Here is an 18,002-nt window from a genome sequence, read left to right on the forward strand (position 1 = left end):
TTACTCCCTGGCTCATCTTTGGTAGTTTTATCCATGGTTTTAATTAATTGTGAGGGTCTTTTTCCCCTGTCTAAAAACAGGAAGGTTGGGAGAAATGCAGGTAAAAGCCGGCCAGCTGAAGCACAGTATGCAGTTTAGATGACACCGCTCCCACAGTAATCTCTTAGCAGTGAAAGAATATTTTCAGCATGCAATGTTGTTTTCCTGCACTTTTTTAAGGGATGTGAGTCTGACACCTGTTCTTTTCAACCTTGTTGGCGACTCCACTCTCTAAAGCCAAATGTCTCCCGGAAGAGATGGACTTAGACAAGCGGAAAGAACTTTCTCAAACTACCACTTGTCCAGCCTACTTCAGACTGGACTTGAGGAACAGTCTGTATCATTTATTCTGCTTAGGCTATGGGTTTTCCCCCAGTGAAAGACTGCATAGCATCATCTGTCTTGTCCTGAGCAGTTCACTGAACTCTATTAAAATTTTTGGTGTTGGGAGAGAGTAAAGATGCTGTTGCAGTGTCGTTCCCCATTCTGATGTTGAAATCTTTCTCTTCTTTTTCTTGAGATGAGACTTTCCTTCACCTGCCAAGCAGAGGTGGTGTGCAGTATGTTTATAATACACATCAAACCCTCCCAGTACTGGAAATGCTGTTAAATGTAGGTTTTTCCTTATTAATCTCTGGGTAATCTTATAAAGAATAACTCTTAAAATATCCTTAGGAGGATTGCCATGTGCAGATTAAACTTTTGCAAGCCATGTGGACTGTTTTGGAGCTTACTCGTTCAGTTTGCCCTATGCTCGATGGCTCTGCACAGGACCAGAGCAATACAGGGAACCTCTGCTCTGAGAGGTTCATGCAATCTCAGTAGCAGATTTACCAGAGACTAAGGAGCTGCAGTTTTCACCCCCCTCCCCTTTCCTGCCAGCAGCAGCCATCGGGACACGCTCCAAGCTACAAGCTTGGGCAAGAGTGGTTCTGCACAGCCCCCTTCTGCCTCCCAATTCATGACCACAGCTGTGTTCAAGGCTGGGCCATAAAGTTTGTTTCTGAATTTTCCTTCATTGTTTCTTTCCTGTTTGCTTCTATTTCCTCCCTCTCCCTCTCCACCTCTGGCTTGCCTTTGATCACAGTTCCATGGTTTCTCTTTCCTTCCTGGCCTTTTCCCCCTGTTTTCTTGACTCCTTTCCTATCTCAAGCCCTCTGGTCTCTCTCTGTTCCTCTGATCTACATCACTACTGTCCCTCGTTTTCATCAACCGCTCCTGGCTCCTGCTCTGCCCAGATATCCTCTTCTCTGCCACTCTTCTCTCATCACTCTTGCAGATCCTTTCTTTCTCCCTGGCCTCCTGTTTAATTCTCCTGCTACTTCTTTTCATTGTTTCTTTACAGTATTTCACCTCTCTACTTTAACTCCCTCCGAGACAGCCAGCACTTTTGTTTCTCTTCCAGTGTCCAATCTTGCACAAGCAGCAAAGGGATATGAGAAAGAGGGGAATTTGGCATAGTCTACAGTGCGTCTCCAATAAATGGCCAATAGTCACCTATATATAAACTTTCAGGTACGAGCCTCTGCAATGTGTGTTTTTGAATAGAAATACATGAGGAGCAGTTTTTGGTCTCTACATTCTGGTATAAAAAAAAAATTAATAAGTTGTCTGTTACAGCTACAAAGTGAGTTTAGCCATTATATTCCTTTAGCATGTTCTTCATTCAGTTCAAATTAAAACTATAGGGTGGTCTTACTGGCTCCAAGATTAAGGATATCCATTCATTTATCTATACCTTCATATATATAGCCATTTATTCCCACGTTATGTCAGGAAACTTAGCTAACAAAAGCAGCCACTGATGTTAAACACTTCTGCCAGTGATAGCTAAAAAAATTCTATATAATCCCATACTTCCGCTGTTACATGTATAGTACATTCAAACTTGCACCTTAAACATCTAGAATGTACATTAAAAATGGGACAGAAATTGTTAAAATATTCCAAAAGTGGAGACACTTGTAAATGTGGGTTATGTGCAGGTAATTTTTCCCCCTTACAAGAGCTGTTTAAAAGCCGTACTTACTAGTATTCTATAAACATATTAGAGAGGGAAAAAGTGCAGAGCACGCTGATTGGGTTATTCTGAAATCCCCACTGTCTCCACACAAAGGCAGCAGCACAGAATACAAATATTGCTTGATACCCATGTTTCTAATTACTTGCGAGATTTGTATCTGACAAATATATGACCTAATTTTCTCTCAAGCATCTAATCCTATTGTTATTTCAAAACCTTCTAAAATATGCATTTTAAAAAAAAAGACAACATGAAAAGAAGAAGTACTTGCTGAAGACGGTTAATCTTTTTTTCCATGGCTTGCAGCTGTCAGACAAGCAGACAACATAAACCAGTAATGATCAGATTGGATCAAATTCATACCTCAAATAATGCCATTGTACTCAACGGTTACATGAGAGATGAATTTGCAACATTCATTGAGTTTTATGAAATAAAATCAGGACAAATCAACAGTGATTATTAAATTTCCTCTATTATTTACTGTATTTTATTCAAAAAACTCAATCAGCCATGAAACAAAAGGCTATCTCTGGAATTCCTGCAAGAAGTTTATAATTCACGACTCCTACACCCAGGGCTGAGGTGAATGATTAAAGATTTATTTATTAAAAACACTGGTTTAAGTCTTAACTATACATTTTAACCTCAGCATTTGTATTTTATTCCTTTTATATTATGGTTTTGATTTTTTTTTTTCCACAAAAATAATTAATTGGAAATTTCATTAAGATAGATACGTGTAAGACAGACACTGTCCTAGTTTCTTTCATACTGCCTGCACGATGTGAGGAACCTGAACAGGAAGCTGAACTAAAACCTGTCAGCTCACTGAAAAAGTGTCCTCAGGAGCAAATGGCTGTTTATCAAAGTCATTACTCCATACATCATCATTTAGCACCTATAAGAAATTTAAGGACTGATTTTTAATTGTTTGGCTTTGCTAAGGGTTTTGACAGATAAAGTGAAGGGAATATGTCTTTGCTTTTGTTTCTCTATAAAGAAATCAGAAAAAAGCAGAGAAATAAAAGAACAGGGCAAAAGATAATGTGCTTTGTCCTGCATGTGCTAAGATGTTAAAATTCACTCCTCTCAAAAGATGAATTTTCAAACATTTTGCAAAGTTTTAGACCCTAATATGAAAATACAGCAAGGAACTACTTTCATGTTGAGTAATTTATAAAGGAAAGGGTAAAATTTTCTGAAAATCTGTTCAAGATATTTTAAATTGGATTCCTTTTAACAATGTGTTTTGTTATGGTATCTGTAGATATTTCAAACAGCGTTGTTTCAATTTGATTGTACCTTGCACAGTATCTTTGATACTCTGGATTTCACTGCTATTTACAAAGAAAGATAACTATTGTTTTCATTTATCAGGTAGGGTAGTTGAGATATCATTTAAGAGAGTTCAAAGCTCCATAGTCAGTAATGGAGTCAGAAGTAGTATTAGAGATGAGAGTTGATTTCTCTATTGGGCAATGCTGGCTCCATGAAAGGAGAACGTCCCTCATGAGATTATTCTGAAATGAGGTTTTGTCCATATTCATTTGCTTTACTTTCCCAGAGGATTAAAGTAGAAAAGTAGAATAGCTCTTCTAGTGGCAGAGTGGAGTAGCCTGGCTGCTTTGCTTGAGACCCAGAGAAGAGTTAACTGTTCCAGGAGCAGACTGGTTATTTAACCATTCTCCTGGCCCTCATCATCTCTAATAAGAGATTTATGCCTAGTTTCCAGGGCATTGTGGGACATGCAGCAGCGAGGGACTATATAAGATTGCTGACAACTGCTCACATTAAAAGTTATCAAATTCGAACTTGGCAAATGGAGAAATCTTTGTAAAAGCTCTAAAATTAGGAAAGTTATGATATATTTAAACTTCTTTCCTCTTCTTTCATTGAGTTGGGGACAAGAAAGGACCCGTATAATCATCATTGTTACCTCCTTCAGCCTTCTGCTCAATGCAAGACATAGATCTCCATCTAGCAGTTGGACATCAAGTCTATAACTTTTGATTGAGCTGTACCATAATAGTTTAGAAAAGCAGTGATCTTGATTTCGGATTTCAAGAAACAGAGCCTCCATTATACCCAGAGGTGAGGCCTTCCAAAAGACAGGGATCTTCACCTTTAAATTTGTCTATTTATGACATAATTAACCCCAAACTAATAATACCTAGCTAATCCTGCAAATGTGTTCTCATTGACTTCCACGGGATGTGCACAGGAGCCATTGTTTACCAGATTAAACTTTAACAAATACCATGTTGCCTCATCATATTACACCTCAATTACTACAGCATTTCTTCCTTTGGCCTTGGCAAATGGTGCTGCCAAGACACCCTTCCGAGCTCATTGCTTCCCTGTCTTTTTGCATCTTCCCTTTTCCCTGCTGTATCAGACATAAATTGTGTTCACTTTCAAGGTCTTGTAGCTATTCTTTCCTTACCTGTCATCAGTCATTCAGTGCCACGAGTTCATCTCCTGACTCTGACTTGCCCACAATGCCATCTCCATTTCCCACCTGCCGCCTTTCTGGACCAAGAACTTTCCTGCTTTCTCTGCTCTGACTCTCGTGCTTAATATGCCAGATCTCTTTATCCACCTTCTTCATATTCCCTCTCAAAACTTTTTGCTGTGACATTTGAGACAAGCCTGGGCTGTAGGTGGGCTAGAATTACGCCTGTCATCCTTGCATTGTCTGCCAGTCAACACCTGTTCATCACTATACGTGTAGATTGTATACTTTAAAGGAGCATTTTAAATTATCACCTGCCATTAAGGATTCCTAATCATAAAATTAGTAAATGTTACTATTAATAAATTTGTCACAGTGAAAGTATCATCCTAGCTAGATGTCTCATTCTACGTTCTCTAGTTTCATTCCCAGCCTATCTGCAGATGAAACATTCATTTCAAAAAGTCTCTTTGAAATACTGTTAGTCCAACAAAAAATAATCAAGAATCAAAGGGGGCAAATATTTTTTCAGAAATCAGTATGTGGAAAAATGTACTTAAATAAATCTTGTTTTTATCTATGAGTCAGCTGTCAGCTAATAATAAATTATATTCAGTCCCTCCCTTGTTATAAATACATATTGATTAGTTTTAAACTCTGAACTTCAGAATGAGTTATATCTGGTCATTGCTAAACTGCTCTCTTCACTAAGAAAAAAAATCCCCAACACCTATTATACTGCATTTAATTAAGACAAGCATCAGCTTTATGTACCATTATTTGCTTCTGCCAGGTCTCTATGGTATAAATATTGAGCAGTCACAGCTCCTGAATACTAATCGATCCTTCCTGAATTCCAAATGATTACATACAATTTAGGAAATGTTTCTTTGCCGGTATTATCCTCCGATGCTTACTGTAGTTAGACATTAGGGTTGAGATATGAGCCTGGATTTGACAAGTAAGTGTTTTTCTAAATTCAAATGTAATGTGGGGAAGCCTGAAAGCCCTGGCTGAACGCTAATGGTACAGAACCCCTCAACTGCCCGCTTGCTGGTGATTGCCAGGTGCAATCTTACAAGTACACTTGGGTAACAGAATGGATGAATGTAAGAAAACTGCCAATGGATTTAATAAAAGTGCCTCGTAATAACAGCCCAGTTATAAATGTGCATTATAAATAACATATATAAAAAACAAGGTGTAAAAGTAGTTGTATGTTTACAAACCACTGAAAGTAAGAAGAGCTAACGTAACCATTTTGAAGGCGGCTGTGTTAAACTCTAATTACTGTTTGTCACTGCGAGTAAGAAATGAAGATACTCGTGACGACAAGTCCATCCCTGGATAAGTGCTCCATTACCGGCTTGCATTGTCTTGCCAAGCAAGGCTGTCATGAGACACTTTTCACTTCAAATTCACAGCACCTACTTCAGATCCTGGGGCTGACAGGGCTATGTGAAGATAAAGTAGCGTTTTCTGCGAGCTTCTCAGTATCCTGCCAAAGAATGACCAGGCCCGTTTTACAGGAAGGAGAACAGAGTCCCTGAAGACTACAAATGGCTCACACCTACCTGATGACAGCATGAGAATGGCCGTGATCACCTAGACCACTGTCCCATTTTTGACAGTCACCAGGAGCAGATGCCCTTGGGAACAGTGTAAGAAGAAGGAAAGCATGGAGGGATACCTCCCAGAAGCAGTCGCTCAGGCTCCAGCAGCTGGAGGTTAGCAACAGCCAGAAGTGGCGATTTTTGTGTTTTGTAGCTTTGAATGGATTTTCCTTCTGTTAATTTCTCCAGGTGACTTTGGTAACCACAAAACCTTTCAGCATCCTCTGCACCTTGGAGTAAGGAGTGCCAGAGCTGGATAATATGCTAAGTTGAAGAAAGAACTCTTGTGTTTTGAGCCAGTCACCTTCTAGTTTAATTAGTTTTGTTCTGACACTAAAATATCAGAATGATGGCCGGAAGAGGTTTTTGCCTAATTCTTGTTCTTAATAAGTTCCCATGATTCATGGAATGTGCTTTGAAGAATTAGTGAAATGTTTGTACACAGAGAATGTAAAGGGCAGATCCGTATTTATTGAAAGTATATTGTGATTAATAGGAAGGCTGCAATAAAGGCCTAAGTGCCAAAATTTACTAGGTTATACCTTTATGTCTGTTTTATACTTACGTGTCTATGATCCTGCATGAATTGGTTCTTGTCTAATTTGCCAGTCTTGTTACCTGTTTTTCTTTTGGTCTGATAAAAGCTCCTGCCTCACTAATTCTTTCATTCCATTCTCCTATTCTTTTTGTTTGTGTGCCCTTAAGCTGCCTAAATGCTACCAAAATTTAATCAATATTCCTTGTTATATTACTTCCAGTTGATGCTTATACACTTATTTTCCTATTTGCATAGATGATACCCCAAATTAAACTCTCAGCAAAAACTGTGGAAATGAAAATATGTACCGCCCCATGTTTCATCATTGTTGGCTGCTGAAGTTTTTCTTATCTTCTCTGTATATTTAGATTGCAAGCTCACTGAGGCAGAGATTCTCTCTAGTCTGTAAATCTAATAGACCAATGATGTTACATAAAGTATATTACAAAGTGCAATAGCTAATTTAAAATGTGGGGTTTTTTTTCAGCCCCAGAACGTTGCATAACTGCATTGATGTTACTGGAATAAGGTGAAATGGAGCGCAAGCAGGCTTTGTGCTGTTTCTCCTTGGGTGCATGTTTGCAGGAAGCTCCTTCTAGTCCTGTGAGTGGCAAGGGTAGAGTCGGCCTAAAAAATACTCAATTTCAGCCTGTTTCATCTGCATGAAGAGTTTAATGGGCAGGTTTCTTTTCCCAAAGTGGAAAAGTTGGAGCCCAGTACCTCCAATACCTCCTCCCATCTCGGCTCTGACGTTTTAGGGAGACTAAAAGCAAGGAAAGATTTATTTGCTAATGTTCCTCTTATCCAACAGAAACGGGAATGGAGTGTTGCATATCCAGATGGATTTCTGCTGAATTAAGTAAGTCTGTGGTTTGTTTGAAAACTGAGTTGTTTTTTTTTTTTTAATTGTTGTTTAAGCAAGAGCTTATTGTTTGCCATCCGCAGCAATTAAATGTTTGCCATTTCTACAGGACCCTCTTGTCTCATGCTAAGTAAGATGTGAGATCAATAGTGGCTCTGCAATTATTTGTCCATTGATAAAGCCTTCATTTCTTAAATGAAGCACATTTATCTGCTTCCTGACAATGATAAGGGAGCAGTACCAGTCAGCTGCTGCCTAGGCTAGCATTTAGCTCCACAGGCAGACGAGTGCCTGGATGTGGGTCAAATGATGTCTAACTTTCTTCCTATTGGCATTTCACTTTACAAACTGCTCTGATGGGAGGTTTGACAAATCATCCTTGCTGAGTTCAGATAATAAAAACTAGCAGGACAAATGGGAAGTTTTGGTAAAGAGAAAACAATGGCTGATTTCTGGTTAAGTGACCACTCTGTAAAGCTACCGGATGGTAAAATGAAGAGATCTGTTGTGTCAGAGGATGATAGTATCCCATGTAAGGCACTCATTTGGTTCTTCAAACATCATTTAAATTTAGTCATTTAGGGTATTTAATTGCTGAAAAGTTGATCTGAACTTCATTCTGTGATAGGAAGCAAATCAAAGACACACTGAGACAAATTTTGGCTCCAGGAAAAACAGTGTGAAATTCTCTTTGGCTTTAGTAAGGCCAAAATTTCACCCCAATGGAGCATGTCAATCTATTTCAGCCCCAGAATTACAGAATTCAACAGCACGTGTGGGGTGGTTGTTTGTTTTTTGTTTGTTTGTGTGGTTTTTTTTTAAATTTCTAATTCTGATTTACAACAATGAAAGAAAGGAGTTTCCAACTAATGCAAAATTTGGTAATGAAAATTCAAAGAGGCTTATAAACTGACACATTTGCTTTTTTTTATCTGTAGTATATCTTGATTTTAATCAGCAATTATTAAAGACAAAGAAACCAGTTGTATTTATTTTTTGGCCTACTTTTTGATAAAGTGTACTGTGGGCTATACTGGTTATATGCTATAGAAAAATCAGGTGTATTATTACTCTGGGATTAGGGTAAAGAAATTGCATTATCCTCAATTTGGCTAGCTTTGGAAAACCAGATATGTTTATTCTCATTTAGTGATAAATTTGATAAACAGTTATACAACTATGTGATCAGCATCTTTCTCAGATGTGCTCTTTCCATGTTTTGGACAGGAGTTCATAAAGATAAAACCTGCAGAAGTAGTATTAAAAGTAGGTCTAACACTCAGGTCTGTCAAAGATTTCTTTCTTCTTTCCCAGTTTTGCAACATGCACCTGGTCACTAACTTCCCATCAACTGTGTGACTACAATTGCTGAATTGTCATGGCTCTGTCTTGGTTCTTTTTGCCTGAAATAAACCTGTCATATGCAACCAAGTAGTCAAGAAAATCCAGGTTTGTATACCTCTTGAGCTACTGATTTTTTTAACTGAATATCTTCAGATTATGAAAAAAAATGGCTGATACACCTGAGTTAAATTGTGGTTTGGTATGTTGATTACTTTCACTCGCTTTACTGGAATTAAGGGCAGAATACCTCTATATGTGAAAACACAGGAATGATGTCCCCACAAACCAGGCGTGTTTTGGGGTTTGTAAATATGATGTAAACCTCAGTGAAAGAAAGGTTGGTAAAGATAATTCCTATCAGAACTGCTGTCCTGATTTACTTCAAAGCAAGATAATAGCTCAAGATAATTGAAATGGAGATTGATAACAGAAATTGCTATTTCTAGGCCACCTAAACAGAAGACTTCTTTCAAATAAATCATGCTGGTAGATAGATTGCTCCTTTGCAATACAATGCTTTGGCTTCAGAACTCCAGCTCATCTTCAAATAAAACATTCAATCAGCATCTAGTGTATCATTTGCAGTGAAGACAGACGCTGGTACAGAATTCAGCCATGTTCATCAGAGACCAAGTAGGGGAAGAAGTGACTAGGAGATGGCTTAGCTGTTACACCAGGCTATACAACTCAAACTGTGAAGGACAATTTTGATCACAAGACCCGTTTCTATTTGCTTTGCTGTGATCACAGTTGCCAATTAGACTGTTTGATTTGTGTAATGCTGTTCTGGTGTGCAGTGAGAGAGGAAAGCGACATGCATTTGTTTATGTGTAGCGAGGAGGTATGCAGCAGAGGACCGACTCACAGAAAGACTGTGGTTCTTTAAGGGAACTCTGATGGACTAGCATAGTAGATCTGTAGGTCATGTAAATGGATCAGAGTAATGTGATGGAATTTAAATTTAGTCCAAACTTCCTATGTCTTGACAGAGTAATTGACTGACCACTGATGGTGCAGTGAAGCTGTGAAGGACAGGGTCTCTGCTGGTGCTTTAATGTCCTTATGAGTCAAGGATCTCGTTAATCTAAAATACAGCTGAGTCTGAACCATGCACAAGATGGTAATCTATCTCCAGTGTGATTGTGATGATTATGCTGGTGGTAAGGACTGATTTGTTCTCTGACTTTTTGACCTATGGGAGCATAAGACCTGAAGGACTGATTCAGCTGAACCATTTATCTGCTAAGAACAATAGTCTAGGTATGATGGACTTGCTTGTCTCCAGAGATTGGCAGTGACTGGACTGAAGGATGGCATGAGGAACTACTGAGGGTAGAAAGACAGACCATCACTGAAGTAAGAAGATCTGTGAACATGAAAGGAGACTTTTATGTACAGAGAGGTAAGAACTACCTAGCTGTAAAGACACTTACTTTTATAACCGATGGAAGGAATTTAAAAGTTACCGAACTCTACCTATATATTCATACTGTATAGAACTGAAGTAAAGAGATATCACACTTAAGAAACTGGGTACCAAACTAGTCTGGCTTATTGAATAACCGCTGAGCCACTGTATCATTGATGCACTTGGCAGTGTTGATCAGATGGGCACAGACAGACTAGATGGCCCACTGGAGAAAGGAACGGAGCTCCTGTGCCTGGGTGTATCGCTCGTTGGAGTGGGTATATGCCATTTGACTTCAGGAAGAGTTGTGCACTGCTAGCCACAAAGGCTACAATACTCATCTGTCTAAGCTTCAACAGCATCTTTAAAGCATTTTCCTGCATAAATCCTTTGGAATCTTTGATGAGTAGATAATGAACAATTACCTCTTTCATTTAAAATCTAGCAAGCAATACTGATATGATTTAATTGTCTTTTGAGAAATTATTGTAAGTGCTTTGGGTTTTGAACATTATTTTACTGTTAGTTTACTAAGATAATCACTTCTGAAATGTTAGGAAAAAAGGCAGAGACAAAGTTCTTTGCCCTGAAGGAGATTGCCATCTTGTGAAGAGACAGACAATACGGTACAGCCATGAATAACAAACAGCTTTACAAGGCAGCCTTGTATCTGTGTGGTTATAAAAAAACAAACAGCTTCTTCTCAATAAATTAATTCTCTGGATTATTGACTTGGTGTTGCCTTTGAGAGGCTTTGTATTAGACATATATTTTTCAACCAAGCACTGTACTAAATAATAGCTAAGGTTTTATTGCTTTGGTTAACACTGTGGTGAGTGTGAACATCCTTAGAAATGTAAAAAGGCTGGTATGTCTTGAAGCGCTTTTTATTCCATTAAACATTACAGGACCAGACTCTCAACAAGAGCCAGCTGAGGTTTTTGAAATATTTTTTTTTTTGGATTAAGTGATATATTTTTGGCGTTAAGACCAGTTTTCTGTTGAGATGCCTAAGATATGTAGATATGTGTCAAACGCACCTAGATAGTTAGGTACAATAATTGCTTCCAGTTATTTATGTAGAATTTGATGCTTAGCTAGTTTTGACAGCCCTGCTGAATGCCTACCAGCATTGTTAGGGACTTCAACATCTTCAAAAACCTTACTCGCTTTTAGGATGTGAGGTGTCTTATTAACTTTAGCCAGACAATTCATTCATACTTTTGGGCACAAACTTAAGTACTTAACTGGAAAGGGTATCTGTGTTTTTCATTTCAGTTTTGTCATCATTCTCAATTAAATATTTGCCTCAGTCTTATGATAACATCTTTACATTTTACTTTTTGCAGAAAAACATTTAGCTTTGACTATTAGCAAATTGAATTATGCAGTATGCTGAATAATGAACTAATCGGTTTCAAAGGTGTTGAACCTTCCTTGGCTACATCACTTTATATGCAAGTGATGTGAGTACAAGGCTCCTATTAGCAGCAGAATTAGCTCTTTTTATAGTAGCATAAATGAGAGAAAAACTGGATAACCTGGCTCAGTACGAGCTTGCAAGGTATTCCCGCCCAACTGCTTCAGAAGTTGAGCACACTACCTGGCAGAATTAGAAGAGCTAAATATGTAAGAATGATTCCTAAATCGATGCAAAGTACTTGAAAAGGTGATGAAAGCAATCAAACAAAAAGGCCGCCTAAATGTGAGAATTTTCCAAATGCACTTCACTTATTCAGCTTATTTTAAATATCACTGAACTGAGATGAATTCTCTAAATATTTAATCAGAGGAAAGCTACAGGCTCTTTAGAGGTTTCTGTGCCACTATCTAATGACTGAAAAACTTACTTATTAGGAATTAGGAAATCTGAATTCTTGTTATTCATTAGATTAATACATAAAACATAATTTCTGCAACAGATGGCTTGCTTTTCCTTCTCTGAATCTAAGAAATGGAAAGCGATGAAGACCTGAATAGAAAATGTGAATAGTACCAGGTAAATCCATCATCTCTTCCTGGGATTCAGAACGTACAAACTTTAAAACATTCGATTCGGTTGAGTCATTCTAATTTTTAAAAGAATTCCTTTTTTTCCCCCTACATATTCTGTGTCCTATACCTCTGAAATACTGATCTTTTATGCTCCCTGTATTAAGAGAGATTAATCTAAAATTTTCCAAAGCAGGTTCAAATTCTATAAACGCCACATGAAGGGATATATTTAAGACAGTAATTGACACTTTACAGTGTAACCCAAACTGTTCCTTTTAGTCTAATTGCAGTTGTATTATACTAATATATTTGTAGAGTTTTATTCCTTTACAGATTTTTTTTTAAAATGAAAATCAAATAAAAACATTACTAAATGTCACCTCTGCTGATATTTCTTCCATTGTTGTGCTTGGCTCAACTGTTCACTCTCTAGACAAATATCTTTTGAGTAAACAGGGAGTTTTGGCTATAGAGGTATGGCTGGATCTGAGCTTATTTATGTTTTTAAGTCTCTCCTTTCAACTGTCTGCCAGTAAATAAAAATTCACTTGGCCAAAGTTTATTTAGACCAGCTTTATTAAGTCAACAAAGTGTAAACCTGAAAAATCTGTTCCTATGAAGTCAATAGGAATCCATCTCCCTAAGCCTTTTTTTATTCCTGGCACTGGTGATTTTTCTTGACTGATTCATTGGAGGGCACTGGTTTAACTAATTTGTCTTGCATAGGTATCTTTCCCATTCTATGTCCTCTCCACTAGTACAAAACAGTTTTCCCTTTAAAGGTTATTTCCTAGCCAGATCTGTCATAAAGCAATTATCATTAATTTGCACTTTAAGGGTTCCTTTCACTTTTAAAAAACTATGAGATACTTTCCTGATTTATAGATTACGATGTGACAGCCATCATATGCAAAGAAGATTGTTTATACTTACGGCAGATGCCTTTGAAAAAGAGGGATATTTCAACCATATCCCCACTCCATCTGCTTTACATAACCATATTCAATATCATAGGAAAACATGGCAATCTGTATTTTCCACTATTCTCTAGAATTTCTAAAAGAATTTTATCCCTGTTCTGGAATATTCAGAAACCACATACAGAAATACAGAAAGCTTATAATACTCTATTAAATTCCATAGATTTTTGGAGTAATTTCCATAGAAACCCACTTGTAATCCTTATACACAATTTTCCTGCAAGTGATAGTTAAAAAAGAGTCCTCAGATTACTGTGAACCTCATTAAATGTAATTCAAAATTGTGTTTTTCAGGAAAACATTAAGGAAAGCAAAATATTTCCAATGTTTTTAGAAAAAAATAATAACGCTATTAAGTAAGGTATGAAGAGTAGAGCGTACCTACCTAAACTAAACAGCACCAGGAATTTGAGACATACAAATTCTCGTAGATCAAACTGCAGGGAACGAAGCTTTGCTACCAGTTCTTGTGCATGGCTCATAAGATTGTTGAGGGTGGCTCCAGCTTGGGATGCTATTACGGAATAATCCACCTGTAAAAGAGAATTGTATTTCTGTCTGGTTGTCACACCTGCAGAACCACTTTAAGACATTTCAAGCAATCACGTACAACCAGGATACTCTTGGGTAAAAGAATCACTCTCAATTTAATGATGTTATCAAGTTAAGATGATTTTATATCTAAACCTATTTTAGGACAATGGTATATATTGAAAATATTATTAAACCGTATATCTTAATGGTATGTCACATCAGTGTGAATGTTGTATTAGCTTTTTTTTTAGAAGCTTTATATATGATAACTGCTTATGACACTGGTAGCTGTCCCCATATCGGTTTGTTTTATTCATTTGGTGTCTCTTGTTCTCATTGTATTTGTATGATCCTGTGAAGAAAGACTGATGAAGTGAGCTTAGCGCCTCCACTGGGTCTATTAGTCCAGAGGGACATAACGGTATTCATGGGAAATGCTCCAGTGTCCAGAACTTGGCCAGAAACATCTATTCAAGCCCAGAAATGTCGGTGTATTCCCACAGGAAACAGAGGTATTGTGTGGGTGGTTTCTGTTCTCCTTAGCTACAGAAAATCCTGGTATTTGTTGGAGTTGGTTCCAACAGACTAGTTCTGGCGAGTCGTCCCCTGCTAGTGAAGGAGGAGCAGGCAGGTGCGTGACACAGGCCAGCTGCACTTGCGTTGTCCCCAGCAGCAACCACAGTGCACAAAATTACTTTTTTCTGGGGCATAGAAAAAAGTGGGACTGCTCGGGGGGGGCTGCTGCCCTCGTCACGCTGCCCATTCGTTTTTGGAGGAGGCTGACCTGCCTACGAGCTTTCTGAAGAGACACTTGTATACAGGGATCCAACAGAAAGCTGGAATTAATACACCATATTTAAAAAAATGTAATATTCACAAGCAAAGTCTACTTTTGTAGCCTTTTGTAGCTGACACACCCCTGGGCAATCCTTGACTCTCAGGCAACTTCCCCACTGCTTGCACACCGAAACTTTCTCCTGGCTAATGCCGGACTCGTTAACGGAACATTTCCATGCAGGTGGCCGTATCAGCCTCTGCTACTCTGAAGATGCACACTGTTAACTTTCACATGCTTTGTCACGGGATGGTGAGCAGCAGAAAAGTGCTCGGGTACCACAGCCCATGGGAACACCGTGATGCGAAGGTGAGGCGCAGAGGCTGGGGCCGGGCTGGAGGCTGTGAGATGGAGCAGCTCCAGCGCAGCGACAGCAGCATGGAGCAGGGTGCAATTGCTTCGGCTGAAATGCCTTCAGCTCAGCCCTGATTTCATCAGAGTTTGTTACATATCCCCTACAAGTGCCACTGTCCCATGAAAATGGCCCGGTGTGCTACATGCTCCTGTGTTGAACGGCTCCTGGCCGACTGACTGAGACCCAAATGGGTTATTGACACATTTTATTTTTTTTTTTAAATCTTTTCTTGCCTGGCTGCTCTAATATTACCAACACCTTTCTTTTTTAGGAGCTTCCATAGCAGGGAAATTGCTAATCATATTTCACATAAGTACATGTAAGTGAAGTCTGGCTCTAAACTAACACTAAGCACAATGGTAAGTGCACGCTTTGGGTTAATGATTTGTTTAAAGGTATCGGTGCTCTAATCCTACCTTTATGGTCTCCCATAATAGAGTAGTTAATAAAGAATGGCCAGGTATCAGCAGAGGAAACAGACCAATACTGCAAAATTGTATTTTTCCAGGCACTGATCCTTTAAAATCTATTTTTTTAACAAACTGTTAAGAAACATATGTTTTGAAATATGTTTTTTTGATTTTAAAACTATTGAATTGATTTTACTTAAGTATAAACAGCAGTAAAGCAAGAAAAAAAACCATGAAAGACTTCAAACCTGACAAAATTTCAGCCAGGAAAGACAGAGAAATAACTGAAAGGGACTAAAAATAATGTCTCCTGGTTAAATAATGTCTTCTAGTTAATATAATCAATAGGTTACTGACTTTTAATAAGAGATTTTATTTATATGTAGACATTGACTGAAGGCAACTGTACAAGAAAAATGAAGTTACACTTTTTGTATGGATGTTAAGAATAACACTGCTCCAACTCTGCAAAGCATTTAAAGTTGTGCTTATATTTCAATTAAGTCAATGTATTAGGCTTAAGTATCCTGTGAGGGAGGTTTTATTGCTCTCTTTTACACCTGGGAAAAGTGAAGTAATGACATTAAATTGCTTACTCAGGGCCAAAGAAATCTGTGACAAAACTAGGGTCTGGTCTTTGGAAATCCCAGCCAAACCATCTTTCATAAACTACTTTCTAGTTCATCTGTTATTTGTCTCTCTTTCTATACATACACTTATATATATTTCTTTATATAGTAGTACATATACTTATATAAATAATAAGATAAAATAAAGTAACATACCTCAAATACTTTTTGCTCAAAGAGCAGTTTAATATAGTGACATGATTCAACTACTTCATATTGAGAAACTGGTCACATATAAAAACCAACTTTCACAACTTAATTTCCCTTTGGTAATTGTTAAGGGGGAAAAAAGCTCGAAATCCTTCTCCGAGGTTCCAGTTTGCAGGGGAAATATGCTTTTCACTTCGTAATAAGAAGTTAAGGTGTATGGATGTCAAGAATATCAGTGGCCTTAGTGCAGCGATTATGCCATAATGGAAAAACCCAGTAGATGCCTGCATCTCCCACCATCCCTCTACTGGAGAGCTCTCAGGCAACCTGCTACTCTTTCAGGTGCATTTAATATTTGCAGCACCAGCAAATTTGTCTGGGAGGCAAGTCCTCATCTGCCACTCACCAAGAGCAGGCTGTATTAAATTTTTATATTTATTGACATTTCATTACCATAATTGACTGCAGTTGGTTCTCTAGTAGAAGGTACAGGGCTGCCTCCTAAGCAGGAGAATTGGTCCCTTGAGTAGGATTTGCAATTAAAAACAACGCAGAATGGATTTTTTTTTTATTGTGTAAATATGATGAGTTGAATTTTCAGCTTTAACTAGAGAATACTGGGTGTGCAGAAGGCTTTTTTCAAGAGTGAGCAAAATTATGAGTCAGTGGAAAGACGACCCCCAAAGGTGTCAATCAGTTTATACAAAATCAACTGTGCATGAAAAAGCCTCTGTTAATGTCTATGCTGAAAAAGTGGTCACATTAAAGACTATGCTGTCCTGCTTGCTTGTTCCTATACGCTGGAATTTATAGTAAAAGGTGTACTAATTCTTCTACCTTTCAATTTATGATTGAAAATGCTTTTAAAAGATGTCTTGGACCTTGAGCAAAATGCTTAACTACATACAGAAGTCTTAGCATTTACTTTATATTGTACCATTAATTTCATTTGGTAAAATCAAATCCACAACTGAAATAAATTATTCTCGCTTCCCGATTAATAGTATTACATTTCACAGTTGATTTTGACATTGAAGATGGTATGTTGACTGACATTTTCGAAAACAGAAGCTTTGGTGAAGCTTCCGCATTATCTAATTCAGAAGTAAAATGTTGGGCATAAAGTTATGGCTGCACAGACAAATGGAGGTGTGAATTCCTCTTGCACTGTACCCCTTGTACATGGTGCTATCTCGTGTGATGAATATCATAATGAGGAAGAAGTAATGATAGAGGCTTAATTGGGTTAGCTTCGTATCCAAGCAGTGCAGTCAGAACGGCACTGAAGAATTTACACTGCTGCCTGTTCTTGCCATTCTGGTGCTTTCACCACCATGTTCGAGGTATGGACATCGCTATGTATGTTATGCTGCAGGCTGTGCTGTAGTATAGCATTTGGGAAATGAAGTGCCTAAATCTAAAATTAGATAAGTAAAACCTCTGCCCTGCTGCCGCCTAACTTTGTGCTTAAAGTCCCCACAGCTCCATCTTCCACCAGCCCTTTGGGTGCCAAACTGCCTCTTGGCATGGCTGGGACTGCCCAAGTCATGACACTGGTAAGTAACTGGTGTATCCAGCTCATGCTACAGCTCCTTTTAGATTTGTGAAGTATGTGGCTTTCATCTACCTAAGGCAACAAAAATACCAAAGGTGGAATTTGGTAGCAAGCCAGTGGCTGGAGTGGCCAAGATATGGGGAATCTGGGGTCAAATCTCCAGTTCAAAGAGTGCATGCAAGAAATAAAGCTGTAGCCTGGAAACTGGGGTATCTTTCTGAAAGTGAGAAACATCAAATTTCTTCAGGTAAGTCTGGTACATCTTGTGGATATCTTC

General features: G+C 38.2%; 1 protein-coding gene across 2 annotated transcripts in view; it reads right to left on the reverse strand.

The window, feature by feature from the left end:
• The window catches only part of NR5A2 (nuclear receptor subfamily 5, group A, member 2), a 96,702-nt gene that overhangs the window by 14,206 nt on the left and 64,494 nt on the right, over positions 1 to 18,002 (reverse strand). For both annotated transcript variants that reach the window (XM_009884794.1, XM_009884795.1), the window contains one exon: positions 13,643 to 13,790. In XM_009884794.1, coding sequence (XP_009883096.1) covers positions 13,643 to 13,790 — 148 coding nt within the window. The remainder of the gene's footprint in view (positions 1 to 13,642; positions 13,791 to 18,002) is intronic.

This window comes from Charadrius vociferus, unplaced genomic scaffold (genome assembly GCF_000708025.1).
Source record: "Charadrius vociferus isolate BGI_N301 unplaced genomic scaffold, ASM70802v2 scaffold163, whole genome shotgun sequence".
Lineage (NCBI taxonomy): Eukaryota > Metazoa > Chordata > Aves > Charadriiformes > Charadriidae > Charadrius > Charadrius vociferus.